Consider the following 26,885-nt stretch of genomic DNA (forward strand, 5'->3'; position numbering starts at 1 on the left):
AAGTATATGCAATCAGCTTTGATTTTACTGTGGTTGTGTATTTGTGGGAGTGTGTGTGCGTGTCTGAATCTTTTATTAATGAAATGAGGCACAGCATGGCTGAGGCGACTGATTTCTCTCTCTCTCTCTCTCTCTCTCTCTCTCTCTCTCTCTCTCTCTCTCTCTCTCACACACACACACACACACAAAGATAAATCGAGAACAGTAAGGCAATCTGATTACAAACCATAGCAAAAATAAAAAAAACAACTTGCATCCATCCAATAGTTTTTCTTCACACTTTGTCTTTCGACTTTGTTCAGCATAGCAAACACAAAGGAATGGGAAAGAAAAACAACAACAAAGAGAAAGCATTTGTCTTTTACAGAGCACATTGAGACCTGTGTAAAAATGGCTACAATCAAAAATGAGGCACTTTTATAAAAAAGTTGTATTTATATATTTATAAGATCGATAGATAAGATTTATTCTCAGTAATATTATGTCTGCTATATATTCTTCATCTATCATTATACTATAGAACATCTCTTTTACAATAATTGAAAGTTTGTGGTAGAGGATAAAAAGAATATCATTGGCTCCCGGTTGGCAGTCAGAGTCGCAGTGGCCCTTCATAAGGGCACGTCCATCTCTGTGATCTCTGGCAGAAATGATGGATCGTCTTTTGGCACAAATTTTATTTTGATTGAACCGATGGGAAATAATGAGAGCAAATGTTGTTATGAGGCAAGGGCAGTTAAGTTTCCACTGTTGAGGGTTGTGGGCAATCGCACCATTTTTCAGAGCACATCAAGTGCAGGGAGAGATGAACCGCTTTCTCTCTCTCACAGGAAGGACAGACGTTGACTGGTCCGAATGCTGGAGCACATTAACAATCTGCAAAAAATGACACAGAAACACCCGGTTAGCCACCTTGATTTAACAAAAAAAAAAAAAACAGTTCAGTTTTTTAGAAACTTATAATAAATTCAATTTATGTTTATTTCTTTAGCACTTTTACAATGTAGATTGTGTGAAAGCACCTTAAGATACTGTAGAAGTTCTAATAAAATAAAAACGTGTCAGTCCAGTTTTCAGAGTTAAATACAGTTTACTTCAGTTCAGTGTGGTTTATTTCACTGCTGAAAGTCCAAACACTGAAGATCAAATCCATCAATGCGCAGCTATTAATGACCTCAATGACCTTAAGTAAAAACACACACAAAAATGTATGTACAGAAATTAAATGCAAGAACGTCACTATGATATGAGGTGAAAAAGGGGGAACAAATGAGCGCTGAGGTTTGCAGGGGCCCACAGACCGATATTTAATCCAATCCCTAGAAACACTCTACATTAATGTATCTAATCACTTTAATCAAGTACAGTATTATAAACTATCCCCAGTAAAATATGATATGATTATGTGATATGATCTAAGCACATGGTCTAAAGCATACGACACAAGAGCACTTAGGGTGTATCAGAATCCATTTCTGCTTGTTTAACGACAGGTAAAACAGTCTGTGCATCCAGTGCATGGTCTAAAAGGGTTGCTCCTATTCTCTTAATGAATAATAGGTGTGTTTTTGGGTGTAACTTGCTGCAAACCAATTAGAGTCTCCCATCCCCTTTATAAGCCAGTTGTGCTCACATCAAGGCATATTCGACATTGAAAGAATTTCCATGTTCAAAGAAATGCACTTCCGCATAGAGAGACAAATCTGCATGTTAAAGTGCATGAACAAATCATGTATTGTGCAATTTTTTATACACTGTAGTAAAATGTTGGTGTAATAAGGTAGAACACTCACTATCCTTCGGCTTAGTCCATGGTTTATCAGGGGTCACCACAGCGGAATGAAACGGCAATTACTCTGGCCTATGTTTTATGTGGTGGATGCCCTTACAGCTGCAACCCAACACCGGGAAACACTCAAACACTCTCTCACTCCCAAACACACATGCACACTCATACCCAATGAGTTCAAACTGCATAATTTTAGCCTCGATTTTGACAAATTCACTGGCAAATCGGTCCTCGCTCACGTGAGTAACAATCACACAGTGTGAACTATCAAAGACATGATCTGAGAGAATCGTCAATGAGTCGCTGACGGCCGTGAGGTATTTGGCATGCTAAATATCTGGACCTGTTGGCTGATTGAAAATAACATCTGCGATCACCTACAGCCAATGAGAGAGCAGCATCCACTAGTGTGGGTATTTCAACGCAATCTAATGGCAATTCGTAACTTTTTAATGGCTAATTCGTATGAATTCGTACGATCTTATTCGTACAGTTTAATACGATTTGCTCATCACCCTATGACGGTTGGGGTTAGGGGTGGGGTTGGGTGCCACACCTCCTTTTTATAATCGTACATTGTCATACCACTGAAATTGTACGACTTAGCCACTAAGCGAACAAAACGTAAAATACTTACGTTTCCTCGTGAGATCAGGCTGGGTATTTGCAGGCCAGCTGGAGGTTGGGGGAGTTGTTAAAAGCTATTTTTTCCCCCTGTCTATTTGAACTCAAGAAATGGAGTAAAAATTGGAAGTTTGGCAGAAGCACCCTTGTCTATTTGACGTGTCATCTGAGCAATGCCACAACTTGGTCAAAAAGTAAAAAAGGTTAACGAAAAATGGCTAACTCCCTTCAAAGGCCAGGTGAGCAAAATAAGTACATTTTCTACCCCACCAAAGACTTCTTTCTCATTATTTTGTTAAAAACAAAAGATATACTAGGTGACCTCACATTGTTTCCATATCAGACCATTCCAGACAATTAAATTCTAAATCAGACTTAAAATGTAAAAAATGTGTGCCATTATCATAAAACAACATCAATTTAACATATCTGACATCAAAACAACGTAAATAATCAATTATTGGACTGTTCTGTGATTTTTTACATGTTTTTGACGGCAATGTTTTGACACAAAAGTATTTAAATGCATAGTAGGGATACAAAATCCAGTGTAAATTCATCTGGAATTGAAGCTTTTAGATGAATAAAACTTTTCTTTGATTATAATCCATTTGGCTCATTATCTTGCTAATCAAAAGGCCATCATTGTGTAGATGTCAAACGGATGGCAAAGTGTTGACATCAAATCAATTAGCATTTTTACACGTGTTTTTTTTACACAAGTTGCCCACTGGGTAGCAAATCTGGCCATCATGTTTAATAATTAACTCGTCTCTAAATACTGGAGTAATGTTTTGCTATATTCTTTCTTTTAAATATCTGAGATCTGATGTTCACAGTCTTAGGGCAGCAAGTACATAATGATGTGTTTATTCACAGAACTGCGGTCACTGGAGGACACTGGTGCCAGTGAACTGCATGCCATTACCTACAGTGGCAGTGTCTTACAGTCTCAATGTTATAACAAACAGCATACCAGAGCATAACACAGTCACAGAGGCACCAAACCACTTTCAGTTTAGTCTACTCGCAGGAGACGGTGGGGAAAAAGACAGATATGAACACACACATATTCAAACTGAGAAAACACTTCAAATATATATATTTATAAACACTAGCAAAAGAAAAACTGAAAAGAGAGTAATGAAAAGTGTTTCTAGAAACTGATAATCATTTTGATTTGTATTTTTAACTCAGAATACTGAAGAAACTCTTTATTTCTATCTATATTCCTCTCGGTGTAAATGCATCACTGAACAGGTCTCATGGGATTTCCCCTTTTTTACCTTGAGTTTTCATTTTTCCATCTTTCCTTTACATGTTTAAGATCAAAGTATACACTTTACTGTCAGTATGTGTGCACTTACATATAACTGCTGTCATGTTCGCAGTGTCAAAAAGCACACACATCTGTCTATATGCACAAAAAGCAAATGCAGTACATATTCCCACTGCAAACATTACTCCCTGTGGAAGGCTTTTTGAGCTCACACACCAGTGAATCTACTTTGTGTCTAAATGCAAACTGTGCACAAATACAAGGGTCAATCTCAGGAAATTCACTTTTTAAACTATTATTCATAAAAAAACTGATCATAAAAATATATTCTGAAAATGAAAATAATTTTCTCATAAAACTTACAAATTTCTGGTCAAATAGTTTTAGTAGCCAAAATTTCTCATAGCATTTAGTATTTTTTCTGATTTAGAGGCTAATTAGTATTAATTTGTATGATCTCCTTCACACATTTTAGTTTGATTTATCATTCTCCATTGAGAGGTTTCATACAAATTCTTACAAACTAATTACTTTTCTGACAATATGTAAAATAGTTGTGCTTTCTCTGGAAATTTTACATGCGATCCAACAATCCAATTAACCAACTGGACTTCTGCTTTGAGGTTTAGATTTACAGTTAAACTCAAATTTATTGCACCTTTGAAAATGCTTTACCAGTAAAATGCTACAGAGTAAATAAATCATTTCTGTATAAACATATTCAAGCAGTGTGACTTATGTAGTTGCGAAAACAACTATGGGCTCTATTTTAACAATCTAGACACAAAGTCTAAAGCGCATGGCGCAAAAGCATTAAGGGCGTGTCTGGATCCACTTTTGTTAATTTAAGGGTGGATAAATACAATTTGCGCCCTGGAGCATGGTCTAACAGGGTTGTGCTTATTCTCTTAATGAGTTCTGGGTGTGTTTTGAGCATAATGTGCATTAAACCAATCACAGTCTCATCTCCCATTCCCTTTAAGAGTCAGTTGTGTCGCGCCTGTGCATTTGCTATTTACATGGCGGACTTTGAAAGTGGAAAGACAGAACAATTCACTACAGAGGAAACAGTTAAACAGACCATCTGCAGCGGGGATAAAGAATGAGCCTCCTCCATTCAACCTCTTTACTTTCTCTTTACTTTTACTCTTTACCTTACTTGTTTACTTTTGTGGATAAGGAAATAGTGTTGTTCGCACTCCACTGAAGACATCCATTAGCCTACATATTAAATTTAGTGTGTTAAAACGCACTCTGCTCTGGGCTTTAGACCAGATTTCAGTTGGTCAATGGCACAGTCTATTTCAGTTGTTCAAAATAGCAACGGACAAACAATGTGCTTTAACACACCTCCTTTTTAGACTGGAACACCCATAAATCCACAAAGTAGCTATTTAGTGGCAAATTAGCTATTTAAACAATGTGACTGTGAAAATTAGGGTTGCGATGGTCTGAAATAGCAATAAATTGTGGCAAAACACGCCTGCACCCTATTGCGCTGGCTGTACCATAGGGCCCTATGAGTGAAAAGATGACAGAAACACAAGTAAAGCAGAAACACATAAACATCCAGACAATAGGCCACTACAATGTTTTACTCTGATATTGACCACAACAGCTCCTCACTTTCTCTCTATCCTTAACTGATGGCTCTCCCCAGTTTTTTTCTATCAGACCAACCAATACTGTTATTGCCAATGTATAAGAGAGAGAAAAGACTTGGGAGAAACGCTGAAGGAAACACTAAAAGCAATTTGTTTCCATGTGCTAGAGAGAGAGAGACTGAGAGCTGCATCTGTTTGGATCTGTTTATGTATACTAAGGGAGGTGTGTGTAAGGAAAAATTGCGATCAAGAATGTAGTATAGATCTGTGAGAGAGGATTTGCCAAGTAGACTGGCCAAAAAGAGAAAACAAGCCTTAGCGTGAAAGTGTATGTGCACAGATTTGCATATCTAGAATAGCGATTAAAGTTTAAAGGAAACTGATGCCTGTGTATATTATATACTGAATAGTCAAAACAGTTTAGGGTCAGCAAGACCCAGCAAGTATTTTATTCACGCATGGGCAGATTAAACGGAGTGACAATATATAGAAAAATTATTAGCAATTAATTATTAGCTCCAAGGTCATTAGGTCATGAGGGTGTGGGTTTTCTATGTCTAGAGTTTACTATGTTTAGAGTCAACAGTGCAACACACAAGTGTTGTATTGACTAAATAGAAGCACAACATGATCTGATGACATTGAAGACATTGGTGAACAAAGGGGGGCTGCATGGTGGTGCAGTGGGTAGCATGATCGCCTCACAGCAAGAAGGTTGCTGGTTCAAGCCTCGGCTGGGTCAGTTGGCGTTTCGTTTTGTGTGGAGTTTGCATGTTCTCCCCGTGTTCGCATGGGTTTCATCCGTGAACTCCGGTTTCCCCCACAAAGACAAGTAAGCTAAATTGTCCGTATTGTATGATTGCAAATGAGTACATGAATGAATGAATACTGTATAGATGTTTTCCAGTGATGGGTTGCAGTTGGAAGGGCATCCGCTGTGTAAAACATATGCTTGATGGACACTTTTCGGCCCATAGATTTCCATTCATACGCATGCAAATACAACAGACCTGAAACGCAAGCTCGTGTGACAAGTTTCCCAGTTCGCTGCATTGCAAAGTTCAAGCTTGGTGAACCCTGACCTGCGAAATTACATCAAATGACTGTGTGAGACCAAAGAAAATCAAAACGTGTATTCCATACAATATTTTTTTTATTATTTTTTTTTCTTTAAATTTTATTACATTTTTTATTTTTTTCTTCTTCTTTTTTTCTCCTGTATAAATTTAATTTCATCTTGTTAAGGGTAAGGGTGGAAATAATATTTATTTAAATTTCTCTGTAAAATTACTTTGTTATATCTGTAAAAGTTTTATAAACAGATCAAAAAATAAAAATAAAAAATCACCTCTGTATAGAAATTTAAAATATGGACCAAACGCTTGCTTTTTCAATGTCTAATCATCTTATTTAATCTCGCCCCTTTTTTGAAGCGCCGTATGACAGAATTTCACATGCTCAAAAACTTGAGTGATGGTGGCATTAATCGAAAATATCTAAAATCTTTGTCTCAGGGGTTTGGGACAAAATAAGGGTGAGTAATTAATAACAGAATTAGTCATTTTTGATTAAAACATTTTTGGTTAAAATCATTATATTTGGGGTATATCACCCCGATATGACTGTGGACACACTATACCTTCAAACAGTTCTGTCCAAACAGCTTAAAAAATATGATTTTCATCATAGGTGCCCTTTGAAACAACACTCCTCCAGCAGTTCATATGCATGAAATACTCCTGAATGAAAGTGAAAGTACCAAACTGCAGTTAAAATCGACAAATTAAAAATGAAACACCCCAAATTACATGAAACTCCAGAAGAAATGTGGATAGTGTGGGGACGCAATGACGTTAATTGAATTATGTGTTATAACATGTATAACAGGATCATGAACGGAACATTTAAAAAGCAACTCATGTAAACACCTTAATCATATTATGTTCCTATTCAGATTAAGGCAAATAGTTTGAATACTGATGTCCATATAAACATAGTCATTGTTGACTGTGGTTAGAAAACAAGACGAACATTTATCATCATGACACATCTCTAAATGACATATGCTAAATAATACATTATTTCACCGGTTTACAGAATACAGAAGAATATTGCTCAAAATGTCATCATTGTCAAAATATCATCACTAGTCGTGAGTGGAGCCCATCTCATAGTTCCTGAAAGAGCCGCATACATTTGCTGTATGTGTGTGTGAACTGGACCACAGCCACCTTCACCTTACTGTATGAAATACCACAGACTCTCTAGAGCAGTGAAACCAATCCAACAGCACACTCTCACTCTCTCTCAATCTTACAATATTAGCAGTCTAAAGACGCGCATTACAACTCTCTCACTCTCTCGCTCTCATGCTCTAAACTATCAGTCTAACTATGCTTATATCTACTCCCGCTCACAGTAAGTACACAGTAGTGAGTGTTTGTGTGTTTCGTTGTATGTGTGGATGGTTTGTTAACAGCAGACAGATCAATTGGCTCTGCTCTCGGTACACCCACTTGAGTTAACCATAATCTCCCGGCAGACAAGCACCTACCCACACACATATACCCATATGCATACACACTCACACACACACTAACCCTTTCCGACTCACTCAGACATACACAAGACACACATATCTACATACACACACTGACGCACACACACACACACACACACACACACACACACAAAGATGGTGTTTGCTTAGCAAAAATAGTAACATTTCCCTCAGACCATCTCTCCTTCAGACAGGCTCATCTGTTGAGTGTCTAGACTAAAATTCTCCAGGTTTCTACAATTTTAGGATAACAGAGGGTGAATTCACAAATTGATTAAAGGAACAAGTTTGTAAATTGCTCATTATTGGAATTATTTACAAATTAGAAACAAATATTAATATAATGTGTACATTTACAAACTGGCTCTTATAAAACTGAAGATCAAGTTTAGCTTTTGCTAGTGTATTATAAGGTGAAGATATATATATATATATATATATATATATATATATATATATATATATATATATATATATATATATATATATACATATATATATATATATATTACTCCCTTAAAAATAATTGTGACAAATTATGTATTTAATTTACATGACAAGGAAAAAATATTGGCTATATTTATTTTCATAATAAAAAGTATTATAGTGGATCTTGAGATTGAACACAGAAATGAATTTTGTGGGACCCTGGTCTACACGACACTGAAACAAATACAAATAATAAATATCTTGCGCTTAATGTTAAAATGGCCCTCCTATGAATTGTCAGTCGCTGAAACTGCCCTCCGCCAATTTGAGTTTGAGACCCCTGCTCTAAAGTGGTGACAAAACAGGTGATTTTGCAGACATTTTAAAATTATAAGGCTGAACAGCATGAAATGCCATCAGTCTACAGAGATTTCCCACTTTTTCTTGGTTGCAATAGGGAGATCACCATAATTAACCCCCGAAAAAGCCAAAGCAACACAAACACTATAAGATTACTGTAATATAAATGCAGCACTACAACATAGAAAAGAAGGAGATTGACTTAGAGTGTACCTTGCCTGATCTATTATAATTGGTTCAGCTGTATTTTGAAACTTAAGGCTGATTTATACTTCTGCGTCAAACACCGGCGTATGCTACGGCGCTGACGCATAGCCCTTCGCCGTGGCCATCGCCGTCACTGACGTGCACCTCTCAAAAATTGTAACCACACGTCGCAACAACGCGTAGCGCAAGCTCTGTGATTGGTCGGCTTGCTAGCGCCGACGAGTCTGGGCGGGACCGAAAGCCGCGCGAATGGCGCGAGCGATTGTTTACAAGTGTGGAGTCCCGTGAAGGAGCTCCGGATGGAAAGTTTTGTTCTGTGTTTACCTCATGGTTAAAGTTGTTGCACGTCTGCCGGTTCCTGCCTCAAAATGAGCGAGTTTGAGTCACTTGTACATCCAGGAAGTGTTCAGAATAGCAAAACAGAAGCGAAGAAACTCGACACAAAGGAACATTTACACCTCACTGCCAACTAGCGTTTCGGAAGTGTTAATGCAGACCAACGGAGACAGCGCGCAGAAGTATAAATGCACAGCTGCGCGCGTTGCCTGCGCCGTGAGTTGCGCCGGTCACTTGACGCAGAAGTATAAACCAGGCTTTATGCTGAGAAAATGCTGAGTTTTTCTCCCTCCCTCTGTCAACCATCAATTTCTTTGCTCTGTTCAATATGATAGGCTGGTAGCCGCCAACACGCTGAATCTCCGAAATTATAAATATTTAAAATCGGAGCAACCCATAGAAATGAACTGCATAGTTAAAATCCAAACCAACTACATTCTCACCTAAAAAGCCTCAAAAGTACATTATGTTGTCCAACAGCAGCAATGTTTGTCAGACTGTTGTGAGTTTTTTTTCTCTGCTTGTCATGTGGGCGGAGTAATACACAAGGGTGAAGATGCTGTACGAGTGCTATTATTACAGAACATGGCATGACTCACAGCCAATCAGATTCGAGAACGAGACAGCTAAATACATATTTTGCATGCTATATAGAACCAGAAGGTAACAACTTAATCACACTTACAGGCTGTGATTTGGAGGAAGAAGAGGTTGGTCGTAATAAATTGCGTCCTGACAAAGTCCCATGTAAATTTACAGTCTTTGTTACTGATCCTTCCTTTAATAAGCCCAAGTTGTAGGGTAGGCTACTGCAGCAGTCATCAGTAATGATGGGAACACAGCACTAAAATGGGGCTGTACTGCTTAAAGCTATAATTTAAGCATTGATTCCTCACAGCTTCGTCTTTAGGCAGAAATATTTATAGTTTACAAAATTAAAATTTTCTCTAACAATGCAGATCACAGCACCTTTGTGATATGGTTCCCCGAACCAGCTTCACTCAGACATCACAATTAAACAGCTCAAGTTACGTTTAAAGAGCGACTAGTATTAACAAATTTAAGTTGACTCTTTCTATTTGAGAGTCAATAAATTTATACACAATGCACTTTCAGATTTATAACTCAGCTGGATGTTTTCATTCATTTAGAGCTGTGTTACACAATGCGAGAAAGGTCATTTAAAAAATCCATAAAAGGGAAATTTAACACATTTTATTTTATTACAGCAGACGTTGTAACTATAACTGCAGGAGAAAGCAGAGACTGTCACTCTAGATTTTACACCTTTGCTGACCTCAACCTAACGAGTGTGTATGTTTGTGTGTGGTGCTGTCAAAGACTTGGAGAGGACAGGAGGGAGAAGCTCTGGCTGACAAGCAGAAAGAAAGAAAAAGACAGACACGCAGGGGGGAGAAAACGAACAACACTTTCATTAGTATCACTAAGGAAACGAAACGGATGAGTCTTCCTTTGACGTAAAGTCCAAAATAATCATCAATTCTTTTCACTTACACCACAAAGCCATTGTTTATTCCGGGCTTTAGAGAAATGCAACAAGAAAGGCTTAAAAATTCAAAATATACCTTCAAAACTTCAAGCATTTATTAAGAGTATACTCAAAAACTACTGCATTAAAGAAAGCCCAGAGCGTAAAAGCTAGTCTCTGACAGTTAGTGAACAATAACTTAATAGTAATAAGTCAGACATTCTGGACAATACATGACCTTCAGCAGAAATCGCTACAATTCTATGCAAGATTGGTTAGAAAAGTAACTCCAATGATCAGTCTGTTCTCTTTACCTCATTTGAGGGACGTCTATATAACTGAACCTATACTGATCGGCCACTTTATTAGGTACACCATACTAGTACCGGGTTGGACTTCAGAACTGCCTTAATCCTCCATGGAATAGATTCAGCAAGGTACTGGTAAATTCCTCAGAGATTTTGGTCCATATTGACATGATAGCATCGCACAGTTGCTGCAGATTTATCGGCTACTCATCCACGATGCGAATCACCCGTTCCACTAAATCCCAAAGGTGCTCTATTGCATTGAGATCTGGTGACTGTGGAGGCCATTTGAGTACAGCGAACTTATTGTCATGTTCAGGAAACCAGTCTGAGAGGATTCAAGCTTTTTGAAATGGTGGGTTATCCTGCTGGAAGTAGCCATCAGTAAATGAGTACACTGTGCTCATAAAGGGATGGACATGGTCAGCAACAATACTCAGGTAGGCTGTGGCGTTGACACGATGCTCAAGTGGTACTAATGGGGCCAAAGTGTGCCAAGAAAATATCCCCCACACTATTACACCACCACCAGCAGCCTGAACCTCTAATACAAGGCAGGATGGATCCATGCTTTCATTTTGTTGATGCCAAATTCAGAATAGATGCTCTTCTGCATACCTCTGTTCTAACGAGTGGTTATTTGAACTACAATTGCCTTTCTATCAGTCTGGCCATTCTCCTCTGACCTCTGGCATCAACAAAGCATCATTATCTTTTTTCCAACCATTCTCTCTAAACTCTAGAGATGGTTGTGTGTAAAAACCCCAGTAGATCAGCAGTTTCTGAAATACTCAGACCAGCCTGTCTGGCACCAATAACCATGCAACGTTCAAAGTCACTTAATTCACCTTTCTTCCCCATTCTGATGCTCAGTTTAAATGCATTGAATTGCAGCCATGTGATTGGCTGATTGGAAATTTGCATTAATAAGCACGGTGACAGATGCACCTAATAAAGTGGCCGGTGAGTGTATATTAAGTCCCCTCTATACTCTAGGTCTTTATACAAAACAGATGTACAAACAAATCACCAGTCAATTTATAATGTAAAACTTATTTTTATTTAAATGTTGTTGCATTATTTGTGTTACGATAAAGAACAAGCTTTTGGATAAAATAACACTGTTCCTTTATTTGGTAGATTTTGCTTCACCAGATTGGGGTCCAGTAAGGTTGCAGGATCAGAAGTGCACCACAAAGGACCTTCTGATGCAGGTCAAATAATAGAACAAAAACAACCCCAAAAAAATAAAAAGAACATAAGACGCAAAATCAGCACATGAAATCAGCTTACGAATGGAGAGCAAAGATTTGTGCTTTAACAACAAATATGCAGACAAAAGCAAACCACTTTAGCCTTACAGTGTGTTAGTTACACTGAAGACAAATTAAATTGAATTCTGACATTTTTTAAATAATACAAATTCCAGATGGATAACGTGATAAATCACAGCACACACACACATACATGCTTACGCTGCCACATAATAATGCTTGCGTGATTAAACGTCCTCCTTCAGGTCCACTATAAAGGAGTGTATTCTCTACTGGGCTTTTGATGGGTCGGCTAGATTACAGGTCCTCTGACCTACGGCAACCTGCTTGTCTAGACAGTTTTGGGTTGGAGCAGATTCCCCTCTTCTTAGCACCACTGTGGTGACTGGGTTTGTATGAGGTAAAGCCTTCAGAGCGTCACATTGAGTCACACAATACCTGCATTGACGCTCTGACTCCTTGTCTGTCTCTGTTAATCTTTCTCCCTCTATCTAGTCTCAACCATACTGTCTTTCAAAGGCCGCAGACTCTCTGTTGGTCTATTCTTTTGTTGTGCGGTGTCATCTATCTTTCAACCACTGAAAACATTTCTTTGACTTTTATTCTACTCGTCTTATAAAATTTCCTGTCCTCATTTTATATCACCCCACACACTTTCCACCAGTGTGTGAACTACTGTATACAGACTTTTGGATGCATGCCAAATTTATTAATCAAACTTAATTAACTTAACACTGATAAATGAATTATCATAAAAGATTGCTCTTATTGTTTTATTGTTTAAAGTGGTGGTTCACGACGATATCATATTTTAAACTTTAGTTGATGTGCAGGAGCGATTTTAAGATTTACAATTTAGGGGGGCTATATATATATATATATATATATATATACAGGGTGGGCCATTTATATGGATACACCTTAATAAAATGGGAATGGTTGGTGATATTATCATCCTGTTTGTGGCACATTAGTATATGTGAGGGGGAAAACTTTTCAAGATGGTGGCCATTTTGAAGTCTTAGATCCAACTTTTGTTTTTTCAATAGGAAGAGGGTCATTTGACACATCAAACTTATTGGGAATTTCACAAGAAAAATAATGGTGTGCTTGTTTTAACATAACTTTATTCTTTTGTGGGTTATTTACAAGTTTCTGACCACTTACAAAATTTATTCAGTGTGCTGCCCATTGTGTTGGATTGTCAATGCAACCCTCTTCTCCCACTCTTCACACACTGATAGCAGCACCGTAGGAGAAATGCCAGCACAGGCCTCCAGTATGCGTAGTTTCAGGTGCTGCACAACTTGTAAATATAGGCAACACCCATGTTGATGTGTAATGTAGCTGTGTGAAAATAAATAACATCGCTGAATGTAATACGCTCGAAGTTCAATGCAAAAAATACATCCAGGCTAGTGAGATCACAAACGCTTCAGGCTACGCGCATTCACCACACACATACACATGTCGCACAACAACGGGCGAGGCATGAGGTGCTGTGATGTTATAGCAGAGAAAGCTAAAATTGTTCTTATGCATCTTAGGAACACCTTATACACCAATACACTCTAAACCACGTCTTTAACTTGCTTGTGCAAGCATAGGCATCTATTAAAATACACACTATATGAGTGTAATTTGCCTTTACTTTTAGACCATTTGTAGATTCAAAAACTAATTTCACAAGAAAAAAATACCCCTTAACACTTGCAGTGGGTAGACTAGATTGACCCTACTGGGAGTGATCATATATTGACAATGGTATGAGCCATCACAGGGTGTCAAATTTATATTTTATCAACTTATTATTATTATTTTTAGATATAGATCAGTGTTAACTATTCTCACTTTTTAAAGAGTAGACCCCCAACGCATCTTGTCCTTTAGGGGGATCAAGTGTTTGGCTGCGTCCGAAACTGCCTACTACTCAATAGGTACTGCATTTCAATTTAAACGTACTACTCGACCGTTAGAAAAGTACGTTCTATACAGTATGAATGTGAAAAGTATGAATGGAATTCGGACGTACTACATCCGCCATTTTGTCATGGTCACGTGACCTACATGCGTCAGTTGCGTCGCTTTACTTTCATTCATGAATTTGCTCGCGGGGCATCATGGGATAGTGCAGCATGCATGGGATGCACACTCTGGAATCTCGCCAGAAGTAGTAAGTCATCCGGGTACTTCTCGCATACTGATTTTCGAATTCTATGAATTCGGACATACTACTCGGCTTGCATACTGATTTTGGTGTACTATATAGTATGGAAGTATGCGGTTTCGGATGCAGCCTTAGTTAATGAGGTCAAACCAAGTGTGCCGCAAGCCTGCGTTTGAGTGAAGGTCTCGGCTATTAGATCGTCCCCTGGGGGCTGGCTGCAGTACAAGTCATAAAGCCCGCCTCCTCCGTGTTAATGAAGGAGACTTGAGCCCAAATAAAAAAATTAATTACACTTACAATAAAATGTCCCGAAAGATGGTTCTGGTCGATTAAAGCACTGGTTATTGTGCTGAAATAGGTGCAGATCTTCCTTTTTGATCTTCCAGTTTGTGTTTAGCAGTAATTTAATGCTGGGCGTGTCATCGTGATTGACAGCGGTGATTGACAGTTTCTCAAAGCAGACCGTCTGAGCTTCGGCAGGAGACTGAAGTGTTATTATTCGATTTCTGTGTTATTTTACCATGACAAAATGAGTTCAGCAGTAAACTTTAGTTTATGACATACAGGATCTGGTGGAACACTGTTTATTCGCTAAGGTCAGGGCTTTTTTAGGGCTTTATTAGTTTGCTGATACACGCCTTACCACCCAGATGGCAAAATACACTCGGGCCAGTTCCGGCTAGATTCTCGCCTGCCGGAGACCCCTCAGACTGACTACCTCTGCTGGACTTACTCCGGATGCCTATGGACTCACTGCCCGAATCAGCCCGCGACGCCGCGAGTAGGTTATTTGCGCTGCGGCTCGGAGCTGGCGCGATTGAATCTTAATTATATAAAACCCTCACCTTTGTTAACGTTATTACATCCATTTGTGTTGATATGACAGCAAACACAGGCTACTATGTAAACGCAAAGTGTAGCACTGAGTTTAACCTTTGAATAAAAATGCAAACAGCATACATCGCAAATATTTAAATAAAGGACAAAATAAATAACAATAAACCTGTATTGATTGCTCAAGTACTAAATAATAATACAATTTTATAAATTTTGTAGTGCACAAGAATTAAGAAATATAAAAAATGACAATAAAACTGCACAATAAAATAAACTAATTTAAGTACGGGGAAAATACAGGTGATCGTTAGCAGTAATTCTTTTTATGTGTCTAAAATAATAATCTCCACCTTGATCTCCTGTAAGGTTATTTGAACTTGATTTACAGGACGTCTCTGCATTTTAAGTTTCGGCATGTTATTAAGTAATCTACTGAATTTGCTGTTATACAACATTATAAGGTTCTTGAAACCGAATCTTATATAGCCTAATAGAGCTGTAAATGTTAGATATTATTTATTTACATCCTTTACTGTTGGTGTTTTATTTGAAAACCCCAACTAAACATTAAAATGAATGTAAATTCCTCGTTGCCAGATATAATGAAGGCATCGAATAAACCAAATGAAAACGGAGGCAAAAAAATTTAATAAATAAACAATTCAAGCGAAAATCAATAAACAATATACTAGCGATGTTGCAGCAGATAGACATATTTTTTTTGCACAAATTGACAAATTGCAGGGTTGGAAGGTGTAAATATCCTGTTGATATTTAGAAATCTTGCTGTATTTATCTTCTAAACGCACAATTGTTCCTGCATGGTAAATCGTTATGGTGTGTAGGCTATACTTTGGGTTCTGTTGATGGCTAATTAAAAATAAAAACCTTTCTAAAAAAGTATGTGTTGTTTATATGTTATTGTTCATAGTTTACAAGTGTTATTTCTACCCCTATGAAGAAAACAAATACCAACAACAAATATAACAATAAGAGAATATATTATTTGTGCTCATATTTAGGCTAGAGTGTATAAAAGATCGTTTATTTCTGCAGTCCAGCCTGTATTGCTTTTATTAAAGTATAGCAGCTTAAATCACACCGTTTTTAAACCGTATATTATTCTGTATTTTTAAATGTTAGTGCTTATATTTACATCAGCGAGCCTTTGTTATAGAGCAGATACAGGAGGTCAAGTAAGAAGTTCGAGGGGCGTGGTTGATTTTACATAAAGCGTTTGGTTGAAAGCTCGATTCCGCTCATTTTCGCGGCTCCTCCTCTGGCTCCATGATACAGTCCTTCTGCGCATGTCCAGGCTTCAATTTCAGCAGTCTTTTGCGACAGTTTGTGCCCGTCAAGCAGGCATTTTGCCCTCAAGGCGTTCAATGGGAAAAGGGGCTGTCGCGTCGTCCACATTTTTTACAGTCATTGGGTCAAACCCTCAACCCAACTTGTAATTTGCATCCTGCCTTTCACCCTGATGAGACTATTTTCAGGAAATCCAAGCACTAACCTAAACTACACACAATCAAGGATAATACCTTGACATTTCTTTGGTTTAATCTGAGCTATGCGAGAAATGGTTGATGGGACATTGACTCAAAATAATTAGAAGTGAGGTGCATGCTAATTCAGGCGCAACAGGCAAAAAACACCTTAGCAAAAAACACTTTAGCAACTGCCTAGCAATCCCCTAGTAATGATGATGGCAACTTATAAAGAGCAAGCACCTCTCAATTTTTTCAAAATAAAATGTCAAACCCAAGGTTTTGTAATGCGCAATTGCTGTGCCACTTTTGGAATGGAATTGCAAATTAAATAGTGTACAAAACACTCCCTCCCTGTGCTATTGTAAAACAGGTAACCCTGCCCTCAAAACCATTAGTAAAATCAATGTTGCTTGCATGACAGTACAACTCACAAGCTATGTTTTCATATAACAATGCGAGTTAGACATATGTGCAAACTTTAAAACATTTGGAAATAAAGCGTTGTTTCAAAGTGAACAAAGTGAACTTAACCGTCACTGCCTGATGAACGCACATCATCATTTTGTCGAGTGTGGCCCAATCCTGGTTTAACATTTATGTTGATTCTGGAATATCATTTTTTTGTTGGAAAATATAATCCATACCTATTTCATACCTACCCCTAAACTAGGGCTTATCGATTAATCGAAAAGTAATCGAAATCGCAGTCATGTGACCACGCTGACCTTTTTATTCTGATATATACTTCTACATCAAGCGCATCCATGTGGTCCATATCCTTCACGCAGTCACATACCTGCGCATATCAAGGAGGCACCAATGCAGACTTGAGTACCGAACTCACTCTAGAAGTCCCAGAAGCCATTGGGGCGGAATAAAGGAAGTGGGAACCACAGCCTTTTATTATTAAAGTTCAGAGATATAACTTATTTATTACAGGAGTTTTCCTAAATGAGATGGCGAAACTGAACATGAACACAAAAAGCTTAATAAAGCCATAAGATAGTTTATTTGCTGAAATTTGTTTTGAAATCTGTTTTATTTGTATTGCGAAAAGTATATTTGTAAGGTTTTTGTGCATGTTACATATTTTGAAAAGGGAAAAAAACAACAAATCATTGGATAAATGTTTAAAAAGTTGTCTGCTAAAACGCGTGAAGGTCACATGATCACCAGGGAGAACGCAGCATCTCATTTCTTACAGGACTTGTTCTCGCGGTCTCCCGAGTTCATTCTTCCAAGGTGACCTGGCAAGACTGGCTTCCATGAGAATAGAAGTGAGTACTTGGAATTGAGATTTTCTTATATAATAAATAACTTGTTCCTTAGAACATGAAGACAAAATGCAATCAATGCACTTCTGCTTGTGGAGGTGCACGACCGCTCTTTGGGAGCACAGCCACTCAAAGCAGTTCTAGTAGGTCATAATACTGAATCACAGGGCTGGGCGATTAATTTAAAAGTAAACAAAATCAACATTCAGAAACTATAATCTGTCTATTTTTTCAGGTAACTTTTTTCAATTACTTTCCCTACCGTGTGAGCCATGTGACCCCGCTTTAAGGCTAATTTATACTTATTATATTATTATTTATAATTATTATATTATTTAGATATTATACTTCTGCCAAGTGCACATGTATGGTCTGGCGCAGCCTTCGCATACCCACAGACCTCTCAAAAATTTGTAACTACACGTGATAATGACACGCAAGCTTTGTGATTGGTCACTTTGGTAGCGTTGACGAGTATAAGCGGTGCAGAGAGCCATGTTTTAGGCAATGTGTGTTTTAATTTCAGTTGTTCAGCACTGATGTTCAATAAATAATCATAGATAGTGTGTGATAGTGTTTACTTCAATTATTTTAAAATCAAGTCATGCACTCAGCGACCCAGTGGCGCAGTAGGTAGTGCTGTCGCCTCACAGCAAAAGGGTCGCTGGTTCGAGCCTCGGCTGGGTCAGTTGGCGTTTCTGTGGGAATTTGCATGTTCTCCCCGCTTTCGTACATGTGGTATATAGTTGAATTGGGTAGGCCAAATTGTCTGTAGTGCATGTGTGTGAATGGATGTGCATGGATGTTTCCCAGAGATGGGTTGTAGCTGGAAGAGCATTCGCTATGTAGAACATGTGCTGGATAAGTTGGCGGTTCATTCTGCTGTGGTGACCCTGGATTAATAAAGGGACTAAGCCGAAAGGAAATTAATGAAAATAATGCACATTCAAAAATCTCTCACTTGTAATGTCAGCATATCTACTGTGCAAAGCTTGTCAGTGAACTATGAGGGCACAAACAAAATAAAGAAATAAAATAATCGTTCATTAATTGTAATCGAGTTAAAATGTTCAATTAACTGAGATTTTGATTTAAGGCCAAATCGCTCAACCCTACTGAACCACTTTGATGACAGACTTTAAAATGACCAAAACATCACTTCAGATTTTGTGCAGTGTGGTGGGTCTGCTAGTAGTCCATTGATGCCATTTCATCGCACAAACTTTTGTTAGCAGAAGAGTTAAAACAAAATCACATGACTTTTCTGATGTGCATGTTGGAATTTATTCAGTATATATATCTCCATTGTATTTTATGCACATTTTTTCTGATCAGATAAAAAGTTTTTCCTACTCAGTTTTTTTATGCACATATTCAAAATTGATTTGCCATTTCCTTTCTGTTGAGCAATTATTTATGCAATATTGCAAAATGCTCTTAAAAATAGATGGATGCAAACATAGTTATATGTAAAATCAATGCAGTTGTCTTTTAGCACCATTAGCTAAGATAAGATAAAACATTTAAAACATCACATGCAGCAGCGTAATTAAAACATTTTGGCTGAACATTTACGCAGACAAAGGTTCCGTTGAAGGGTTGAAAACCACCCATTTATTCATCAGGGATGCCATTCCAGCTGCAACCCATACACACTCTTTCACACACACACAATTCACCTATGTCATTGGACTTGTGGGGGAAACCAGAGCACCCGGAGGAAACCCACACCAACACAGGGAAAACATGCAAACTCCACACAGAAATGCCAACTGACCCCGCCTGGACTCTAACCTGTGACCTTCTTGCTGTGAGGTGAAAGTTCTAACCACTAAGCCACCGTGTCGCCCTGAAAAACACTTTATAAGAGCAAATCAAACTACTCATCTGACTAGTTGTTTTACGATCACTGCATCAATTCTTTCTATAGCTGTCATTGCAAGCGAGGTGCATATGAACAGTATCCTTATTTCCAATTTGATCATAATAAGTCTATGAGTAGTGCTTTCTTGCAAAGCCTGTCTATATGTTATGGTGAGAGAGAAAAAGAGAGATGGGAGGTCAAGATGAAAGACTTTAAAGAAAGAAGAGAAAAAAGGAAAAGAGGAGAGAGATGAGTAGAAGCAGAACCACATTCAGGAAGATTTTCAGCAAGTCTGAAGTTAAATATCCATAATTATCTACAATCACAGTGAGTTAAATATATATGTGGATGCAGGGCTGCTCAGAGGTATCCCTTATAAACGCTTAGACAAGCCACAAATATGCTATATTCTCTATCCACATGCATCACACACGCATATGTCTATACTCACACTGCCTGGATACCGTGCGTTTATAAAAATCCAACAAACACACACTCACAACCAACAACTTAAATTATCTTAATAGTACATTAAGTACATAGTTGCAAGAGCTGATTTTTCTTATACTCCACCTCCCCTTCACTAATGGAACCAGGCAGAAAGCAGCCTAGATAAAGAAGTATGTCGCTAACAATATTTACTGTTGTTAAATTGCATAAATAAGACATAAGTCAGATCCCAAAATAACCTTTAAAAGATAAATACCGTTACTGTAAGTATTAGAAAGACACTTTTTAACACTAAAAAAAATGCATCTATTTTTTGAATGAATTTTAGAATCATGTTGTTGATCTGGGATATTGTCTTATACTGATACTTTGGTCTGTATAATTCTTGCTAAAGGAAAAGAAAATTCCAAAAGGTTTTGCACTGCTGGTCATTCTCAGCAGTCACATTATGCACCTCAGTAAAAGTGGAAAAACAACAATATATTAATATTTGGAATGCCAAATGGCAACAGTAGGAAAAAGGGAACAACGTAGTCAGCACAGTAACACCGTAGTAAAATTATGTAGTGTATATAATACTTTTTTTTACCTTTGCTGTCCTTCCTGTTGCTTTGATGAACTCTTAATTCATCCGATTTGATGAAATCAATGCTGGCATATGTGTTGATGCTGGAGGTGGTGTTACCTCCTGCTCCACCCAATCCACCAGTCAACCCTCCCACTACAGGAGAGAAAAATGAGTGTGGGCCAGAAGGTCCATCCACACTTGTTTGATTCTCCTTACTGATCAAGTCTAAATCAATGTAGTTCAGGCCTTGCTCCAGGGTTAGAGAAGATCCCTGAGCGGCAGGAAGAGTTGCTGCTCCAGGGCTGGCACACTTTGGAGAGGGTGGCTGATTATTAGACCAAAGGTTGCCCTCTAATCCTTGCTGTCGTTGTAGACCACTATGTGGCGTTTCAGGAAAAGGGGAAGGGGAAGCAGAGGGGGAAAGGGGATGAGTTGGAGGGGCAACAAATGTCTCTGAGCGATGCCGCCTTCTTGCTGATGATTCTGCCCTGACTACGCGGGCACCCTGATCCACATTTGAAAAAGCTTTAGGTGAGGAGAAATTCATGGTATGCTCCTGCTCCATGGAGGATGGCAGGGGTGTTTGGCCAGGTTTTGGGGATTTAGATGTTGAATCTCCCCCCAAGCCAAATTTCATCTCAGTATAGTCAGTAAAAGGGGCAGCAGCCACATCTGTGGGTGTCAAGCCTGTTACTTTGCTCTTCCTGAGTCCCATATCAACCTCCTGGTCTACAAGAGGAACTCTGCTGATCTCATCTCTAACCTTTGGGGCAGGTTTAAAAGAAGAGAGGGGAGTGAGAGAAGAGGGTGAGCTACCCAAGTCCATGTTCACATATTCAGTGGACAATGAGATGGAAGTTGCAAGAGGTGCTGAGAAGCTCCGTGGAAGGTTGGCAGATCCACCTTGACATGGCTGCGGTCGGTGAAAGGCTCTCTGATGTCCTTGTGTCCTGGAGTTTCCTGACTCCACTGCAGTTCTCCCCTTATGTCCTCCTCGTTCACCCTGATAAACAATGCTCACATACTCTCCAGGGCTCTGAGATGCCGTTGGGAGCAAAGTCTCCCTGACTCTCGGCAGAGTATTGGCTTTGGACATATCCACAAAATAGCTGGATGATTTGTCTTTCCTTGTCTGTAAATGACCCTGTTTCGGAACCCCTGGCCCACAACTCTGCTGGTGATGGTGTTGGGATGTAATTTTGGGGTTAGCTCCCCGTACCCTGTGTCCTGTGCTCAGCCTAGCTGCTCGTCCCACTCCACCAACAGAAAGAGACAACGATCTGTCTTCAAGGCTTTCACTGCTAGCTGAACTGGAGGAAAAAGAAGATGAGGACAGAGAAAGTTGTCCACCGCCACCGGAGCCCACAGGTGTGTCTCCTCCACAATCATAAGCACTATGTCCAGTTTTTCCTGCAGCTTCACCTCTTCCCATGCAAACCCTCTCCAGATTATCCTCAAAACGGGCAGAGAGAGTGGCGTGTTTGTAGGAACGTGGTAGTGAAAAATATGAATAGACCATCTTTGGCTGCAGTGGCTGTTGCTCTGGGTGTGATGGAGGAGTACTGCAAGCTGACCTGGCACTTATAGGTGACATGTTCATGTAGTCGCTGCCTGCTCGACTCTCCATGCTGCCTCTGCTGCCCCATATGCATCCACTCATGCCGTGCAAGTCCGGTGAACAGCTACTGTTAGGAGACATCATCATGTAACCTTCACTGATTGGTAGACGAATGTGCTGAGGGGGAGAGACACTATTATTGGGGGTCATGGCCATGTATTCATCTCCACCCTTTGGCACTGCATCTGAACCAGAAACTGCTAGTGATAATGAAGCAGGAGGAGCTGTAACGCCTGGTAACATGGACATGTAACCACTGTCAATTGAGGAGTCTTCAGGACCCCCTTTTGTACTCACACCTTTATCTGCAGAGTTTTCCTGCACCAATGATGTTGTTGCTGAACCTCCTGAGCCTCTGCGTGATGTGAAAGATTCCCTACTTGCACTGCGTGACATGACTGCATACTCTTCTTCATCCTCTTCTTCCTCCTCCCTTCGGCGGGGGACCAAACCCTGGGTAGAAGTGGGCGGTAAGGAAGCACGCTTGCTGAGCAGCCTGCGCTCAACTTCACACTCGCGGCTAGATGAACGGCGAAGGACTCTTCGTCCATGAACACGTTTGTGGGAGCCTTCTCTGTGACCCATTAGGATGTAACTAGCTCCACCTTCAACAAGGGCAGCAGGGAGTCCAGCAGCTAGCAGAGAGTGCTCTCCAGGGCTGGATCCATACTCATCTGAGGAACCATAATCACTGGGTGATCCTGACATAGACACTCTCTGAGGAATTCGAGCATAGGTGCAGATGGGGACTGCTCCAAAGGTGGCTCCACCCAACCCACACTCGGACCCATGACCAGAGCTGGATGAGAGACTGGGTGCTGGGGAAGGTGCAGGGTTTGGTGTATATCGTGCTAGGCTAAGAGTGATTTTTGCTGGAGTGGGTGCTCGTGTTGGTTTAGGTCTCAGGGTTGGGGTGGTTGAGCAGGATGACCCATTGAGACTAGGACTCGTGCTGAGTGCTGTTGCTCTGCCCCCTCCATCCTCTGTTCGAGCCCCAATGCTGGCTGTCCGTGACCTAGAGAAACCATGCCGTGGAGTTGGGGAAGTGTTAGTGTTATGGACACCAGGTGTTTCTGTTCTAGCACGTCTGGAAAAGCCAACCTGTGAAGGTGGTAGATTAGGATGGTGTCGTCTAGACGGTACACTGATTGGGTTAGAGGCAGTTCCTCCTCCACAGCTCACCCCAACAGTCTGAGATTTGCTTCTTTGCCGAAACTCTTCGCTCAGGGCCTTCATGGCCTCAAGAAGAGTCTCATGCATATTCTGTGCCACCACTGAATCCTCTACTTGCATCCAGAATTCACCAGGGCCTGTCATGGCAGAACGACCCACTTCAATAAAAAAAAAGTTCTCTGAGTGGCCACAGCGTCGCACATTCATCAGCTGGAGGACCACAGCTGCAACATCAGAGTTGAGTTTTACAAAATTGACTGTTTTGTCCGTCAAGCAAAGTCTGTATATTCCAATTAGATTCCTGGCCTGGCCCAAACCTTTTGGCCAGACTTTAACCTGCCAGACCTCCTTAAAGGCAGGGCCCGGGGAAGGTAGTCCACAGTCTCCTCCACTGCCGCACTCATCAGGAGTCTTACCTACAGATATAAAATAAAAGACAGTAAGATTATAGAACTGTAAAATAAACACACAAATATTTAATGGTATTGTATTGAACTGTTGTGCAGACATGATGTTAAATGTGTCTATCTTTATCTATTTAGACATAATTAAAACATTAAATTGTTTCAAATCAGAATTGTCAGAAAATATATTTCCATAAAGAACACTATACACTGAATAAAGCTTTGATTTCTTAAGCCACTGATATAAACAAAATGTTTATTTTATATTGATAAATTTTTAATTTACATATTTTTTTATATTTATTGTATAAATCTTTTATCTGTTACATGTAATATTCCTAGACATTTCAAATTTCTTCTAAACAACAACAAAAAAAGACTTCATATATTGATGTGCTACCCTTTCTCAAGCTAGTACCATTGTGGATTCTGTCGTTTGCCAAAAAGACCCTTGCTTTACAAGAATATGTAAAAAAAGATTCAAGGACAACAAGGTTTTTCCAGGACAATTATGATTTCTTTAATTTCCATGTGTTCTCCATGACTGAAAATTGTTCAATCATTTTCCAGGTCGCACAGGAACCCTAACAGACCTTCATCAAAACAAACAGGTCATGACACATTTGGACTAACTACCGTTTAATAAAACTAATTGGTTGCAACTGATTTGGTTTTCTGTTAGAATGCTTTTCGATCAGTTTACTGAAGAAATGCTGCACTATTTGAAGCGTACTTGTAAAATATGAAGAAAGATGGTGCTCTGCGTTCAGTGGATGGATATAAACACTTTATCCAGGTGAATCCATTAATGTCTTTACATAGTGCTCAGCATAATTGAGTACACCCCATTTTGAAAAGAAATATTTTTATCCATTTCTCAGTGAATATATGTAATTTGGTGCTTTTAAACATAACAAATTTATTAGATATATTTATTAAAATAATATTTTAGTCAGCAAACATTTAGAAATTGAAAGATAATACAATTAAATTCAAGCAAAATATTGCAAAAAAATTACAACCTACAAAATTTCAACTAAATTTTTCTATTTTATTTCATGTATTTTTTCTTCTTTTGATTTTTCCTCATTTTTAAATTTGTATTTAATATTTACTATAACATACATTTGGGTGTAGTAGTTTCTGGACCGGTCTCGTAAGTGATTAGATTTCTCAGATTTGGCTGCTTCAATACTGACTGATCTAATGTATATGCACAAATACAATATTGTATAGCTTCCTATTAAAAATATGAATTTAAAAGATTGGTTTGTGAGGGGTGTGCTTATATATATGCCAAGCACTGTGTGCTAAAGGAAGGATTTGAGGATCGCTTGCTCTGCAACTAATGTCTCCATATGATCACTGATGGCCTACTGTTCAACCCGGTGATCGGTTCATTCAGCGGCAGGGTGGGGGGATCATGCTCTACCAAAACATGAGGCAAGAGGAGACCCGTATTCCAATAAATACGCACGGCTGCTGCGGCTCCCCTCCCCGGCAAAACCGCTATGACAGAAATGTAGGTTACACGCACAACATGCACAAATGTGTAGAAAAACAAAAACAGTCGTGAGCGCTGCAGTAACGTCCGCTGCACAATGCGCCACTCTCACACTACGCATTATAGTAGTTATGTCTAGTGCTGGGGAGTATTTGATTATATGCTATATTGCTTGTCGATTTTCCAATTAAAATCAAACGATGATATCGTTCATTTATGAATGGATCTACAATGCATGCACCGTAATTAATCTAGCCCTTTTAATACCGCGTGCGTCCACATCTCCAGGTGTGGTGGCTACATTGAACAGACGGGTGGGGTAGAACGTGCATTTCAATCCAAACAGCTTTGCAAATATACATCCACTGAAGACAAGGGGGCTCCCCTCAGCAACACGCAAGTTGATGGGGAGATGCAAGCAATTGCAACCACCAAGGTCTATGCTGCGCCCTGTATTTGAATGACAGATCATTAAAGAATTCGACTCTAGGGTACAATAACACATAATTTTCCTGCTCACATTTACACTGTAGATCCAGCATGGCCTGGTACCATTCGTTTTGGACCTCCTCGGTGTCCGCGGCTATGGCAAAGCTCTCCCCGCGGGTGTACAGCACTATCATGTGCTTGTTTTTTGAATCTGCCCGTTTGTTGATGTTGAAGCAAGAGTCCAGGTTCACTGCTTTCTTTGGGACTGGTGACTTGCTTCGGAATTTCTTTTCGTTCTCGAAATATTCGAGTCTGGCCGGGCCCTGCTCCGAAGCAGCCCGGAGAACGAAAAAGCGCCGGTGCATAGATTTCTGCTTGCGGAGATACCCGCTTTTCCGCACGTCCTCGTAGCTCTGCTGCTCCATCGCCGCCTGGCTCTCCATTGCTCGGCCAGTTGCTTGTTTTATTTCTAATCCACCAACGTCTGCTTAAAATCTGTGGTATATTTTACATTCGTTCATGGTAGCAGCGGTTCTCTCCTCTCTCTCATCATGCACCCTCGCGCCCTCGAGGAGAGCCCAAATTAGCTTGTTTTCCTCCTGGTCCAGGCTGTATGGTTGTGTGCACCCGGGCAGGCTCCACTGACAGGCGTGCACATGCGGCATGCGACGTCTGCACTAGCATGCAGCTCTGATGTGTAGCATCATTGCAAGCGTACCAGAATTGTTTACTGTACAGCTCTACCCCGCACACTCGGATGCCCCCCTCCCCTCTGTCTGTACGTCTGTGAGGCTGGTAAACCCGCTAATGCCAGTTCATGCACACGGTGTACACACAGGAGATCTGAG

The 26,885-nt window shown here is 39.6% G+C and overlaps 1 protein-coding gene across 1 annotated transcript; it reads right to left on the reverse strand.

Moving 5' to 3' along the window:
- Positions 1 to 662: 662 nt before the first annotated feature.
- Positions 663 to 26,796, reverse strand: si:ch211-284e13.4. Its single transcript, XM_087253745.1, has 3 exons — positions 26,129 to 26,796; positions 20,931 to 24,116; positions 663 to 876 (listed from the first exon to the last, which is right to left on the reverse strand). The coding sequence occupies exons 1-3, from the start codon at positions 26,478 to 26,480 to the stop codon at positions 869 to 871; spliced, it is 3,546 nt and encodes a 1,181-aa protein (XP_087109871.1). The 5' UTR covers positions 26,481 to 26,796; the 3' UTR covers positions 663 to 868.
- Positions 26,797 to 26,885: the final 89 nt, after the last annotated feature.

This window comes from Danio rerio, chromosome 5 (assembly GCF_052040795.2).
Source record: "Danio rerio strain M-AB ecotype USA chromosome 5, GRCz13ab, whole genome shotgun sequence".
NCBI lineage: Eukaryota > Metazoa > Chordata > Actinopteri > Cypriniformes > Danionidae > Danio > Danio rerio.